The following is a 16,258-nucleotide window of genomic DNA, read 5'->3' as shown; positions in this document are numbered from 1 at the left end:
GATAGAAAGGCAACAGTAACTCAAATAAGCACTCGTTACAACCGAGGTCTGCAGAAGAGCATCTCTGAACACACGTTTCAAGTAGCTTGTTGAATCTCTGCAATGAAGGATTAAAGCAGTTCTGAAGGCAAAAGGGGGTCCAAGCGGTACTAGTGAGGTGTACCTAATAAAGTGGCCGGTCTCCATAAACATACTGTCAATTACACAACAATAGAAGAAACCCATCTTCAGTTTATGTGTGTGTATGTGTGTATGTATGTGTGTGTGTGTGTGTGTGTGTGTGTTAGCTCTCCTCACAGGCTCGTTCTCTAGAGGTGGTGTTGTTGAAGACGGAGCAGGGATTGTGTTTGTTGAGCTGCGGCTCCAGAAAGGCCACGGGCATCGCACCCGCCAGAGTCGCCAAACACTCACCCAGCGCCGGCAGCTGCCTGCAACACACACACACACACAAACAGAGAGAGAGGCACAAACACAGACACACAGATCAATACATTTATAATATATACATAACACACACACACACGTCCTCAAACACTTCTGGCATGTCCACCTCTCATCCACACACACTTTCACAAACACACACGCACACACACGCACGCACGCACACACGCACGCACGCACACACACATACACACACACAGATAGACAGACAACACATACTCCCAGACAGATAGACAGACACACAGACACACTTTCACAAACACACAACACACACACACACACACACACACACACACACACACACACACACAACACACACACACACACACACATCTAATGCTGGGTTCAGACCAAATCATGGAATTAAATGACACACAAGGACCCTGCAAACCACGTGTTATGAATGATGTGGAATGAGTGTCGCATTTGCCACAACCGCATTCAATGTTTGACCTCAAGCTAAAACAATCAGCATGATGGGAGAAACAGGCCTGTGATGAGATCTACATTCTGTTATATGATATATTGCACTAAAATATATTGTGATAAACAACATTAATGTCATTTTAAGAGCATGTTATGCCACTCATATAATGGCAGAATGACAATAATATCATCACAATGCAAGTACACTCCTCCAACGCATCATATTTTATTCTTAAGAATAACTCATTTAATTATAGTCATTTTAATGAGCTAATAATCAGACATTGCAATCAGAATGTGAAAACTCATATCCTAAATAAATAATAATACATGTTATTATAAAAAGAGTTCAGTGGCTGCTGCGTCCAGCAGAGGCTACAACTGCAGCCACACACATTAACCATGCCTCATGTCTATGCGATGGAGTAGCACTTCAGATATGCTTAACCAGTTAAACTCTAGTGCTATTTTGGGATTTCCTCCTGGATTGTGCCTACCCAAACTTAAAAGCTTCCTAAATCCACATGCAGAGGTATAAATGCATAAATGTGGTCTCTTTTTAAAGAAAACCCTTTGAATTTTCATAAAACACTGTTGAAAGTGTTTAAAATAACAGTATATGTTGTCTGTGTTATAATAAACACCTAATAAAAGAGGCGCTTTTTGTATTTTTATATATAAACTCAAATTTGAAAGTGGACCCTTTAGGTTCTGTGTGCTCTAGCTTGCTGTAATTAATGTTGGTGGTTCCTGCACATGTCTGTAATCATAGGAGAAAAGAAAGATGTCTCTACCATAATCTATGCAAGAGTTATTGTACTCCAACTGATGAGAGGTGCTGCACAAGCCACAGGGATCGATCATTCATATTTCACTATTCTTTTGTTGGATCAAACATAATTCACTGTGTTTGGACCACGTCAGACATATAAAAGGATTACTTATACACATCAGCTCAAAAACAGAGGAGAAATGGCCCTGAAGCGCACAGCGTAAGGTAAGAGATGACAGCTGTCTGTGCTATCTGGAGCTGCTTATTGATCATAAATGTATTGTTTTCACTTCTGCGGCATGGAAACACTCATTCCACAACTGTTTGATATGAGAATATAATTCAGTAAAAATAATGCTAGAACCGTATGAGCACCGGCAAGAGCTTTCATTTGAGCTATAACTTGTACATGTGTCATATATGAACCATATGAACAATATGAAAATGACCCAATGTTCAATACCCAGCTCGGGTCTCCAAAATACTGAGTATTTAAGTGTTAATAACTTTTGTAGAGTAGAATAAAAACCAAAGTGAAGAAAATATAGATTCTACACTTTCAAACGAATCCACTTAAGGGGGTCTGGTGCAATGCTAGCCCTTTAAATCTTAAAGCGAATATGATGACGATTAACTAGTTTAGGTCATAATCGACGTTAACACAAATGGAAATAAGACGAAGAGTATTCCTATTTCAGTCGCATTATTGAAGTGCAGAGTAAAGACCGTACTCAAACCATTACCGTCGTGTAGGTCTTTACACACAGGGCTGTTTGACAACTATTCTCTGCACCTACAGAGTCAGTAAAAGACCACAGACACATCTCTAAGCATGCACTCTCTCTCACACACACACACACAGTGAACGTCTGGAGACTCGAGACACACGCCTTCATCACCACCGAACACACGTTTATACTGTCAGTGTGCGGTGTCAAATTACATGAAAACAACTCTCTCCTATCAGTGCTTACCTCATATGAAATCTTGCTGAATGCAGGATACCAAATGACATGAATTTTAGTTCAGTGTGTGGAAAGGAGTTCGATTCCTTATGTGAAATTGAACTGGGGAGAAGCCAGTCAGTGGAGTTTATAGTTAAATATTTAGCAGCTATTGGAGCCATTTCTTTCTTCTATTATTATTATTATGTTTGGACTAAATGGGTTGATTGGATGATTATTATTATTAAGTTTACATTTGATCATTACTGTATTCAGGTTTGAGTATTCTGTATTTGCTTTATTGTTGTGATTTTGTGAATGAAGACTTTTATTTTGTCGAAATCGGGATTTAAGGACGCCAGGTAGTAGGTGGAGTAGTAAGGGAAGAGGAAAGAATTTTCAGACCGTGAGTTTGTGTGTGCTGACGGGTGCTACTGAGGAGCAATGGAGCTATTTCACTGATTTGACGGCACAAGATGTGATAAAATAAACGATGAGAAAAGGATTCACAGCGGACTCATGCGTCATTGTTTACCCTTGCTGAAATAGCGGCTTAAAGCAAAAATGCCATACAGCAGTGTTTGCATGTGCTTTATGGCATAGAACTCATAAAAATAGAAATAAATAGAAAAACAGTAATAAAATAAAAGAAAACAGAAATAAAACACCATTCATTATAATTATTTTAAAAGTACCTAAATTGTTTTGCAGTTTGTTTGTTTTTCAGTTAAAGAAAAATATTTAGCTAATATTTTAATTCTTTAGACATTTTTTCATTCATGTAGGCTTTTAGCAAAATATTTAGCAGTGTTTGCTGTAAATATCTCATCTCGTCTCATTCTCTTGAACCCCATCTTGTGTCTCGTCTCGTGTAGAGTAAGCATCTTGGTAAAAATGATTGAGGTCATGTCCATGTGTTGTGTGATAAGTCCATATATAGATGATTGTGACAGGCCTAGGGCAAAACATCCTGCGAGTAAACTCCAGGGTTTAGTGTGAAGCCAGCATTAGAGGAACAGTCAGAAGCTGAAACACTCACCGCTCCACGTAGATGTTTTTCCCCGTCCCCAAAGAATATAAACTGGTCAGGATTCGATAACACGACACCTGGACATCATCCACTGACAAAGCAGAACAAATACAGTCTTTAATCACACACTCAATGGCAGAACAAACTAGGGATGTCCCGATACAACGTTTTAACTTCTGATACGATACCGATATTGCAGCCTTCAGTACGAACCGATACCGATACAATAATCAGCACAAATCATGAGTACTTTACCCATTTCGTGAGTGGGATGTATGAACGGCTAGATCAAACTGAGAACAAAGTCAGCAACAATGAGGATGGAAAAAAATGACCAGTTTATTAACTATTGTGTGTGAACCTTTCACATAAGAATATATAAAAAAGAATTAAAGAATAAATATTAAGACCCTGAAAAATATCTTAATAAATAAACAAAAATATAGTTTAGCAAAATACTAATTAAAGGTCACTTCAGTTATTTATGTTTACCATCAGCAAATGGTAGAAACAGCCGAGAGCAGGAACTGAAGAAAAACAATAATGTTCACTGACCAGCTGCTAAAGGAGGAGTGTCCAAAGATTCAATTTCACACACAGCAATTTCACACCAGTCCCACTGGGCAGCAGAAATAAGGAGTTATTGTTATAAGTTTTGGTTAAATTAATAAAAATGTGCAGTATGGTTAGTGCAAACATCTACATATTTGTGTTGTGCTCTGTTTGTGTTTTCTCTCTCTCGCTCGCTCTCTCTCTCGCTCTGTTCTCCCATATCTGCTTTCATTATTCACAGGTTCCGTTTATTGGTCTATTCAGCTGTCAGTCATTTCCTCCCCGGTTACGTCATTCTTACGTCACATCCAATAAGCAAAGACCACCCATCATAAAAGCGCACGCCAGACCACTCACCAGCCCCTCTTTTCCCTTCCTTCTCTTGTTTTCTTGTTCCGCTTGTTTATGTTTATTGCGTTGCGTTTAGAAGAACCCCGTCTAACTGTGCATTTTGTTGTTGCCCGTTTCTGTGTGCACGTTATCCATCTGTTATTCGTATATCACTCCATTTCTCCGTTTACGAGGCTTGGACGAAGCGGACAGGTAAGAAGGTCACATGACATACACTTTGCAACACTTAGGACTACTCTACTGTATAGTACATTAGGTTAGGGGCGAGCGCCACCCCTTGTACTTTTTGGATAGATAGATAGATAGATAGAGTAGGCAGTCAAGACTCTTCGCGTGTTAATTATTTAGTTTTCCCATAGTTAGTTAGCTAGATGCTACTGGGGAGTTAGATTTAGTTTGGGTTTTGTTCTTTTTACTTCTTTAGTGCCGCTCACGTCCCTTCTGCCAGCTCTCCTGTTTTTCCCCGTCTTTGTATTTGTCTCAGTGTTGTAAATATTGTAAATAGTTTATTTTTGCTTTACTTTATTTTGGATTAATACGTTGTTTTTGTTCACTTTTGGGAATTATAAATAAAATCACAATATTTTGTATTACTTTGGTTTTCTTTTGCACTTCTTCACTGTTTGTACAAATATATTTTAATTACACCTAAATGTCAAACCCCACCATCCCCTAGACTAACATCAGGGGTTTGTAACACAAACATGTACATGATCAGATCTATTTAATCTGTGTTTGTATCATAAGAAGATTATGGCTGTATCAATGTTCCCAAACCTTATACATTTTATAATAATAATATATTGCACATATTATCTTTAACATATATACTTGCAGTCGCTGGATTGAAACACCCCTTTTCTCCACAGCACATACAATAATGTGACTTTTAAGAATAATTTATTGATCAATATTCATTTTATTTGCATGATATATTGCGCAGATTCCACCCTACTGCTCACATGGGAAAAATAAAGACAGAACTGCAAACTCATGTGCAGAGCTGATACTGTTTATCAGAGCCCTTTCTCTTTCTGGGCTTTTTAAAGAAGAGTTCAATATGGAAATGCCTCTAATTAAATTCTCCTTCTGCCTGAAAGTAACACCAGTCTTTCTTTTAAACTGTAATGGCCCTCAGCAACACAATGATGTCTTATTCTTACTTAACAGACAATTAAAACAGCACAAATGTTTAGCATTTAACACCTTTTACATGACAGCTATAGAAAACGAGAGCAGAATCCGGGACATGTCAGGCGATGTAGAAATCCTGGCTGAATGCATTTTATAGTCCCAGATAGAGGACATGTCTGGGAAAAGAGGATGTATTGTCCTCCTAAATAAAGTGCTGATCAGTCTATTTAGTAAAAGGCTTTTCTTCCCCGCGTGTCCTCGCGCTCTTCTCAGAGCTAAAGTCAGAACAGGTGTACAGCGCGTCTCTCTGTGGGTGTGCAGCAGCAGAGCATGCGAGTCTCTGGCGGAGTACTCTCAAGTTTCCCATGCACACAGAACCGGGCCGCTGAGGTAAAGTCTTGTGTGTTGGAAGCGCTGGTGTTGAAGTGGGTATCACACTGGATGAACCACGATATGCCCTGACCGAATTGGAAACGTTTTAAATGTGCGCTACATTGCCATTCGGTGCCTTGTGTTGCTGAGCAGCGTATACACAACAATGTAAAGATCGCTTGACGTGTGCCGTTGTTGATCGCGTCAGCGTGTGCTACCATCACAATACATTTCTATTGTAATACACCATAACTTAGTGTGAAGAGCGTGTTAAATCTTAAAGGGACTTTGCTAGGAAGCAGTGTTGTGATCACGTGGGCTTTGCACGCTGGCTGCTCTGCACGCTGCTGGATAGAATAGCTGTAACAGAGTTTAGAGCGCATCAGAGATTTTTAACGCAGTACGATATATATTTTAGACTGATATCGGATCTATTTCCGATATTAATATCGGATCGGGACATCCCTAGACAAAACCAATAAACATTTAACATTCTGTTTCTGCTATCATGACTCTAAAAATGAAATTAAAGTGCTTTGAACATTGATTTCGTTCGCTCACATTGCTAGTTTTGTGCTGAACAATTCATCTGTGCAAGTCATCACATGACAAATAAAACAGTTTGCCCTTGTAATCTAAAACTAAAATCTAAGAATGCTCTTCCTGTTTGTTTTCAGCTAAATTCTCAGATTAGGTTATTGGGCGTGGCTATCATACTTACCATATGGTCAGCAGTACTCTTACAGTTTTTAAAGACAGACCTTAGTCAAAATGACTACGTTTACAGTATGTTAATATCACTACAATATTATAGACTGAAAGATCTGCTGTAAATGCTGCTCTCTGAATGTAAACATGTAAACACCTTAATCAAAATATTACTATCATGTAGGATTTTGTCACAGGATACTCTATAAACATACTACTTTCTGATGCTACCTATCGAGCGCATTTAAGTTAACAAGAAATGCAGAGGGTTTTTTTCTCCCATTCGCCAAGCGGTATCAAACATTCCATTAAAACTACAGCACTTCCTCGCATCCAATATCTCGTTTGTCAGGGGGGCATGCAGGAAATGCTCCTGAATGAAAGTGAAAGTGCCAAACTGCAGTTAATAAAGTCCACAAATTAATAACATGGCAAATAATTCAATTACTGATGTCCATGTGAACTGTCACTGTCTTTCTCCTCTGCTTCTCTATGTTGTTTTGCCTCTGTAAAAAAGCCCGTGCTTGAACTGAAAACTCCCATTTTTATGCAAACCCCTCCCTCTTTCCCTCCCCTGACACTCCCACCTAAACAGAGCTGGACACACCCACTTTCCTGACTTCTCTCAAACTGGAGGTGTGAAAACACCCTGCTGAGACATGGGGGTTTCACAGCTCTTTAAAAGTTTACAACAACGACGCATGATTATTATACATAATCTATCTGCAAAGCATATGGGGAATCGGCAGGACATGTATGTAGACTTTATTCTGAAATTCATTCGTTATTATAGTGAAGCATTTCTACATGAAGATCAAGCATTTGAACTATGCACAAGGGTTAATATGCATATACTTTATATGCAGTTATTTCTTTATTTTATTTATTTTTGCTTGTTTTTTATGTTAACTCTGTATGTGATGTTCTCTTGCATTATTTGTAACTGAGATCCATTAAAATAATAAGTATTAAAGAAAGGGTAGTGCATTTGAACAGTACACAAGGGTTAACATTAATGCAAAGAACCAGCATCCTCATTTGTAGAGCAAAACTCACATAGCAGGTCGGATCCGAACTGGTGCTCGGTGATGTGCTGGAAGAGCGCGGTCAGGATGGGCAGCAGAGCCACGGTGGTGTAGTTAATATTCTGCGAAACTCCCTTCATCTGACTGCGGGAATGAGTGAATTTGCCCAGTTTCAGGTTCTCCAGTGTCTTCTCCAGATCCTCCGCTGCGTTCTCAAAGAAAGTCCTCAGACCCGCTTTCACCAGCTCCGAGCCGGACTTCATCACTGTCCTGAAAAACACCAAACGTCACTTTAACACCACACTAATACCTGATAAAAACAGCTTAGAAGAACGTCTGCGCAAAACAGAGACTGCAGCAGGCTTTTATTACAGCCAATCAGCAGTGAGGGGGCGTGTAGTAATTAAAGTGGAGATATAAAAAGGGGCGGGGTCTTTTTAGTTATGGGCATGTTTGTTTTGGTTCTTTTAAATAACAACCGGAAGTTGCTGCAGGTTTTTATTTCAGCCAATCAGCATTAAGGGGGTGCGTCTAGCAATTAAAGTGTAGCTAAAAAGGGGCGGGCTCTGTTAAGATATGAGTGTGTTTGTTTTGGTGCTTCTAAATATCAACAACCAAAAAGGGGGAGGGGGGGGGGTTGGGAGGGCGTGTCCAGTAATTATACCAGCAATACAAAAAAGGGGCGGAGTCTGTTGAGTTAGGGGTGTGTTTGTTTTAGTGCTTTTAAATAACAACCGAAGTTGATGCAGACTTATTTCAGCCAATCAGCATCAAGGGTGTGTGTCTAGTAATTATAGCAGCAGTATAAAAAGGGGCGGGGTCTGTTGAGTTATGAACGTGTTTGTTTTAGGGCTTTTAAATATCAACAACCGGAAGTTGATGCAGACTTTTATTTCAGCCAATCAGCATTAAGGGGGTGTATCTAGTAATTATAGCAGCAATATAAAAAGGGGCGGGGTCTGTTGAGTTAGGGGTGTGTTTGTTTTGGTGCTACTAAATAACAACTGAAGTTGATGCAGACTTATTTCAGCCAATCAGCCTTAAGGGGGCGTGTCTAGTAATTAAAATGCAGAGAAAAAGAGGCGGGGTCTACTGAGTTATGGACATGTTTGTTTTGGTACTTTTAGATAAACAACCCAAGTTGATGCAGACTTATTTCAGCCAATCAGCATTAGGGGGCGTGTCTAGTAATTATTGCAACAATATAAAAAGGGGCGGGGTCTGTTGAGTTATGGACGTGTTTGCTTTGGAGCTTTCGATTATCAACAACCAGAAGTTAATACAGATTTTTGTTTCAGCCAATCAGCAGCAAGCGGGTATGTCTACTAATTAAAGTGGATAGATAAAAAGAGGTGGGGTCTATGAATTATGCGCGTGTTATAATATATAATTATAGCAACAATATAAAAAGGGGCGGGGTCTGTTGAGTTAGGGGTGTGTTTGTTTTAGTGTTTTTAAATAACAACTGAAGTTGATGCAGACTTATTTCAGCCAATCAGCCTTAAGGGGGTGTGTCTAGTAATTATAGCAGAAATATAAAAAGAGGCGGGGTCTGTTGAGTTAGGGGTGTGTTTGTTTTGGTGCTTTTAAATAACAACTGAAGTTGATGCAGACTTATTTCAACCAATCAGCCTTAAGGGGGCGTGTCTAGTTATTAAAATGCAGAGAAAAAAGAGGTCGGGTCTATTGAGTTATGGACGTGTTTGTTTTGGTGCTTTTAGATATTAACAATCGGAAGTTGCGTCAGACTTTTATTTCAGCCAATCAGCATTAAGGGGACATGTCCAGTAATTATAGCAACAATATAAAAAGGGGCGGGGTCTGTTGAGTTATGAACGTGTTTGTTTTGGCGCTTTCAAATATCAACAACCAGAAGTTGATGCAGATTTTTGTTTCAGCCAATCAGCAGCAAGCGGGTATGTCTACTAATTAAAGTGGATAGATAAAAAGAGGTGGGGTCTATGAATTATGCGCGTGTTATAATATATAATTAAAGCAACAATATAAAAAGGGGCGGGGTCTGTTGAGTTAGGGGTGTGTTTGTTTTGGTGCTACTAAATAACAACTGAAGTATTTCAGCCAATCAGCCTTAAGGGGGCGTGTCTAGTAATTAAAATGCAGAGAAAAAAAGAGGCGGGTCTATTGAGTTATGGACATGTTTGTTTTGGTGCTTTTAGATATTAACAACCGGAAGTTGCGTCAGACTTTTATTTCAGCCAATCAGCCTTAAGGGGGCTGTGTCTAGTAATTATAGCAGATATATTAAAAAGGGGCGGAGTCTGTTGAGTTAGGGGTGTGTTTGTTTTAGTGCTTTTAAATAACAACCCAAGTTGATGCAGACTTATTTCAGCCAATCAGCATTAAGGGGGCGTGTCTAGTAATTATAGCAGCAATATTAAAAAAGGGCGGGGTCTGTTGAGTTATGGGCGTGTTTGTTTTGGTGCTTTAAATTATAAACAAATGGAAGTTGATGCAGACTTATTTGAGCCAATCAGCAGCAATGGGGGCGTGTCTACTTAAAGTGGACATATAAAAAGAGGCGGGGTCAGAATTATGGGCGTGTTTAAATATTGACAACCGGAAGATGCTGCAGTTTTATCTGAAATAAAAGATGCTTTTACTTTAGTATGGTGATGAGTGTGTGTGTGTGTGTGTGTGTGTGTGTGTGCGTGTGTGTGTGCGTGTGTGTGTGTGTGTGTGTGCGTGTGTGTGTGCGTGTGTGTTGTACCTGGTGTCAAGTGTGTGTGCGAGGATGTGGAGACAGCTGACCATTGTGGTGGAGTCACTTCCTGCAAACACACACACACACATACAATAATAAACCTCTTAACACACAATCACAATTACAATCACACACACACACACACATGCTGCAGCAGATCCAGCAAGAGCAAAAATAGAGACAGATCTTACCAAACAGAGAGATCCGGTGCCGCACCAGAGCCGCCAGCTTACAGAACAGACTACAAGAGCAGAGAAAACACACGCACACAAACATACACACACAAAGAGAAAAGAGCTGAAACCAGCCAGGAAGAAAGAACACACTGAAGCAGAAACAGATGAACCCGCCAGCAGAGATCAGAGTGTGTGAAAGATTTAGAAAGAGGAGATCTGCTGTGTGTGTGTGTGTGTGTGTGTGTGTGTGCGTGTGTGTGTGTGTGTGTGTGTGTGAGAGAGAGAGATCTGCTCACACTGCTCACTACATGTGTTTTACTGTGAGACGATGAGTTATCTGAGGGTGAAAAGTCCTCTGAGGTGGTCTGAAAAAGCTTTCCGAGGGTGTGAACGTCCTCCAAACACACAGTAGATATAATCTAGGGGTGGGAATCTTCTTCATGAGTCCATTCTGATATTTCAGACAATACAACATTTCTCTAGAAAAATGCTGCTTTTATTCACTGTTTTTATAGAAGGTTGCTGGTTCGAGTCCCGGCTGGGTCAGTTGGTGTTTCTGTGTGGAGTTTGCATGTTCTCCTCATGTTGGTGTGGGTTTCCTCCGGGTGCTCCGGTTTCCCCCACAGTCCAAACACATGCGCTATAGGGGAATTGGGTAAGCTACATTGTCCATAGTGTGTGTGTGTATGTGTGTGTGTGTGAATGAGTGTGTATGGGTGTTTCCCAGTGACGGGTTGCAGCTGGAAGGGCATCCGCTGCATAAAGCATATGCTGGATAAGTTGGCAGTTCTTTCCGCTGTGGCGACCCCTGATTAATAAAGGGACTAAGCTGATAAAAGAAAATGACTGAATGAATGAAATTAAAGTAAACAGGTCAAAGACTGCTTTAATTTATTCTAATTCAGACTCAATAACCTGTGGTGCAAATATTTAGTCTTTAAAACACTACGGATGCGTCTTAATCAACTCACTTGTTCACTAGTTAGTGCACTGATCAAGGCGTCAGCCATTTCAATGCTCAGTCATAAAATTTTTCCAGAACTGAAACTTTAATGCTCAGAAAAGTCCCACATATCGCATTGATGCACCCTTAACCAAAGTACATAAGCACAAAATATAAATCATGTGACCCAAATCATCAAACACAATGACAAACGAGACGTTTTTCTAAAAAGAATCAGGTATTTATATATTTTTAACACAAACAGGCTCAGCTAGACTGGTTAGTAACAAACTAGCAGACATTTATAATCGTTTAATGGTGGAAATGTTGCTGGAAAATGAAACGATCCACTTATTTGTAATGTACTTTTAAAATGAATATATGAGAATGATTAGTTCTGCTGTTGTTTATAAACTCCAGGTTTGATGATGTACACTACCTGACAAAAGTCTTGTGGCCTATCCCAGTTTTAGGAACACAAATAATATCTTGCTAATAGTTGATCATTTGGTATCAGAAGTGTCTTATATGAAAGGTAAAGGCCTCTAGATTTTGCTTATTTTCCCACAATATAATCTGATCATGTCTTGATGTTGACTGATTTGATTAGGACAGTGCGGTCTGACTCTGCTTAGACTAAAGTCTGCTCACTGAACCTTCAATAATGTCCAGTATAGAATATGTGCTCATGCTGCAGTGGAAACAGAATGAATATTGTGTCTGACTCCATCATGAGCTTGGAGGACTGCATCCATACATCTCTGACATGACTCAAATCACTGATTAATAAAGTCATCTGGAATGGTGAAGAAAGCCTTCTTGCAGGACTCCCAGTGTTCATCAAGAGTCTTTGTGTTCATCTTTAACGCCTCCTCCTTCATCTTACCCCAGACGTGCTCAACAATGTTCATGTTTGGTGACTGAGCTGGCCAATCCTGCAGCACCTTGACCTTCTTTGCTTTCAGGAGCTTTGATGTGGAGGCTGAAGTATGAGAAGGAGCGCTATCCTGCTGGAGAATTTGCCCTCTCCTGTGGTTTGTAATGTAATGGGCAGCACAAATGTCTTGATACCTCAGGCTGTTGATGTTGATCATCCACTCAGCAGATCTCTCACACACCCCCATACTGAATATAACCCCAAACCATGATTTCTCCTTCACCAAACTTGACTGATTTCTGTGAGAATCTTGCTCCATGATGGTTCCAGTAGGTCTTCTGCAGTATTGGTGATGATTGATGCAGATCAACAGATGGTTGATCAGAGAAATCCACCTTCTGACACTTTTACACATGATCAACTAGAAGTCCAGTTATTATCTGCTGCTCTTATAACTGAGATCCACCACAAGACTTCTGTCAGGAAGTGTACAATAAGAACGTTCTCACATCACTCAGTGTAGTAAACAGAGCTCATCAGTGCCCTTACTAGTGCTCAACCTACCGATGAACGACCTCGGGAAGTAGGGTGCTGATCAAGATGCAGCCTATGAACGAGTGAAAACCTCAGCAGAGAGTCTGACTCTGATTGGCTGTTGTCATTTTCCTCTTTGGTCTTGACTCCGCCCATTAGTGTTTATTTTCAGCTCTGGGTTCAGGCTTGAGCTCTAGCCAATAGCGAAACAGCAACTACTGGGGAGGCGGGGCTAAAGATATTAAGGTCCCATCTGATTGGTCAAATTTAGATACACAACCAATGCATCAAATATGCCTGTGATATATATATGGCACATATTATTACAGCAATAACTGTAATTTAGCGATGTATTGTGCAGCCCTAGCGAGCAGGTGTAAACAAGCTCATTTGCATAAACACACACCTGGTGACCATCTCCTTCTCTTTGTTAGAGGCGTATCCGCTGCTGCTCAGGTTCTTGGTGGGAGACGACAGGAAGTAGAGTGAGTGGTTCTTGAAGTACTGATCGATGAGCGGCAGCAGCACCTACAGCACAAACAGCAGCATTTACACTCACTACTACAGCAATCTGGCCTGGGTTTCAGCATGACGGTGTATCTTTAGGCAGAAATCACCTTTATAAGGGGTTGTGTGTGTGTGTGTGCGTCAGCAGTGTGTGAATCTCTCCAGCAGCCTCTAATGCTCAACATGAATGAATTGTGTTTGTTCTAATCAGACTTGATGAATGAAACACTTTGATTGACATTCTCCCTTTGTACGTGTCATCAGAGGGGGAAGCCCCGCCCACTAGTGCCCATCTCTCCATTTCATTAGCATAAACAGCAGCCCTAAGTGAGAAGCAGCCGTCTGTCCATTAGCCATTAGAGTGTTTGAGCTGCTGAAGATAATGTCAGCATAGACTAAGAGGATTATAGATGTGGAGTTTTAGATCAACAGAGACAGGAGCGACTGACAGAAGCACACACACACTCACACTGAAGCACAGAAACAAGACAAAAACTCTAAGTAAGATTCGCCCTCCTGTGAATTTTTCTTTCATTTTCCAATATTTCCCAGATGATGTTTCTCAGATTCAGGAATTTCTCACAGTATGTCCTCTAATATTTGTTCTTCTGGAGAAAGTCTTATTAGTTTTATTTCAGCTAGAATAAAATCAGTTTTTAATTGTTTTAAAGCCATTTAAGGTCAATATTAATAGCCCCCTTCAGCAATATTAGTGTTGGATTGTCTCCAGCAGGGGTTTTCATACTTTGTTTGTCCAATTTCACTCCCCAAAAAGTTTTTTTTTTTCCATTCGACGTGCAGTATCAATACAAACAACACTCTTCCACCAGTCCTTACTTCATATTCACGTCAAATACCAAAGTTTGTCACGGGGGAAGGAATGAAATGTTCATGAGTGAAGGTGAAACTGCCGAACTGCAGCTAAAGTCGAGAAATTGAAGATGAAACACACAAAATTAGATGAGACTCGTGAATTCACGCAGGAAACATGAATAGCCTGGTGACACAACATTTAATAAGCACTTAATGTAATTATTAGATTGTCTTACTCAGATTAAGGCAAATAACTATTACAGATGTCCATGTAAACGTAGTCAGCAGTCTTCAAAGTAAGTGAAAGATCCAGAAGGGCATCCTGCTGATTTGATTCAAAGGGCACTTTCTTGTCAGACGGTTCACCGGTTTGACTTTCGTTCACTCATCGTCATTCATTTTAAAAAGCACCCGCTCCATTTTATTTGTATATTTTACTGGAACGCATTAACTCTACATGTGCCTGATAGTTAGCTGTGGAGCTAACGTTAATCATATTATTCCCTCTAGTGAACGCATTAAAATCCTCATCATCATTTACTCCTGTGCGCGCCTCAATATCTCGCGCCCCCTTAATAGGTGCCCCAAAGTTTGAAAACCCCAGGTCTACAGAACAAACCACTGTTATACAATGACTTGCCTAATTACCCTAACTTTACCCTAATTACCCTAGTTAAGCCTTTAAATGTGACTTTAAGCTGAATACTAGTGTCTTGAAGAATATCTAGTCTAATATTATGTGCTGTCATTGTAATGTGACGGGACGCTGACAACAGTGGTGCGGATCCAAATACAGGGTTTTGTAGGAAAATGGTCAGGCAAGCAATCAGTCAACACAGGAACAAACAGACGTATACGGGCAATCCAGAGTCGTGGTCAATACACAGGCGAATGATCAGTACAGGCAGGAAACAGACAACATAAACAAACAAACAAGGCGAGGGTCAAAACACGGAAAAGCAAGGCAAGAGAAACACATCATAATGTTTACAGTAACAGATAAACAAGACTCAGCACTGATGCGTGTGTGTGTTGTGTGTGTGCTGTTTAAATAGCCCTTGTAATCAGTCAGTAACAATTCTCTAGCTGTGTGTGTGTGTGTGTGTGTGTGTGTGTGTGTGTGTAATCAATGGAAACTGGAACAGGTGTGTGTGAGCGATGCATGACTAGATATGTAGTCCAAATAATGGCAAATTTGTAGTTCTATAGCGATCTGCATGTTTACCAGCGATCTACAAGGATTAGATCACTGGTGATTGTGACCGTCATCATGGCACAGATAAAAGAAATCACTTATTAGAGTTATTAAAACTATTATGTTTGAAAAAAAGACAGAAATTGGGGAAAAAATACACAGAGGGGCTAATAATTCTGACTTCAGCTGTATATATACACACTATTAATACTATTAAACACAAATCCATGTCTGCATCTCACACACACTCAGCGAACCTTAGCGAAGAACTTGATCTCCTGCTCATGTGGAGATCGGTCATTCTTCCCGCTGCTCGCCATCGCCTCTGAAAGCAGACAACACTGACGGTTTACAGCTGAACACTCACAGAATCACCTCTGTGTCGGAAAAGAGTGTGTGCACGCGCACACATGTGTGTGTGTGTGTGTGTGTGTGTACCGAGGTGAGCGATGAACTCCTGCGCAGAGTCCACATATTTCAGTAGCTTCTTCAGGAATTTGAAGGCGAAGCGTTTCTCCATGGAGGACGAGTCCTGCTCCATGTCCTTCAGACCCCTGCAGAGAGAGACTTACAAATTATAGACAGCAGGACAGAACACTAACCCAACCCTAACCCTGACCATAACCCAACACTAACCCGGACACATTTACACTGCAGATCTGGGTGGACAATTCTGATGTTGTGACTGGAGGATTTTTTTCATGACCTGGTTTCATCTTATTTAAAAGAAAAGACC

General features: G+C 40.3%; 1 protein-coding gene across 1 annotated transcript in view; it reads right to left on the bottom strand.

The window, feature by feature from the left end:
- The window catches only part of LOC130244164 (ryanodine receptor 3), a 123,523-nt gene that overhangs the window by 76,981 nt on the left and 30,284 nt on the right, over positions 1–16,258 (bottom strand). Inside the window, exons 23-30 of the mRNA XM_056476459.1 lie at positions 15,961–16,076; positions 15,780–15,847; positions 13,414–13,535; positions 10,669–10,718; positions 10,484–10,544; positions 7,787–8,025; positions 3,623–3,704; positions 298–428 (exon numbers count right to left, since the gene is read on the bottom strand). Coding sequence (XP_056332434.1) covers positions 298–428; positions 3,623–3,704; positions 7,787–8,025; positions 10,484–10,544; positions 10,669–10,718; positions 13,414–13,535; positions 15,780–15,847; positions 15,961–16,076 — 869 coding nt within the window. The remainder of the gene's footprint in view (positions 1–297; positions 429–3,622; positions 3,705–7,786; positions 8,026–10,483; positions 10,545–10,668; positions 10,719–13,413; positions 13,536–15,779; positions 15,848–15,960; positions 16,077–16,258) is intronic.

This window comes from Danio aesculapii, chromosome 17 (assembly GCF_903798145.1).
Source record: "Danio aesculapii chromosome 17, fDanAes4.1, whole genome shotgun sequence".
NCBI classification, from domain to species: domain Eukaryota; kingdom Metazoa; phylum Chordata; class Actinopteri; order Cypriniformes; family Danionidae; genus Danio; species Danio aesculapii.
Note: the sequence above shows the minus strand (reverse complement) of the source record. Positions and strands in the feature narration are given on the sequence as shown.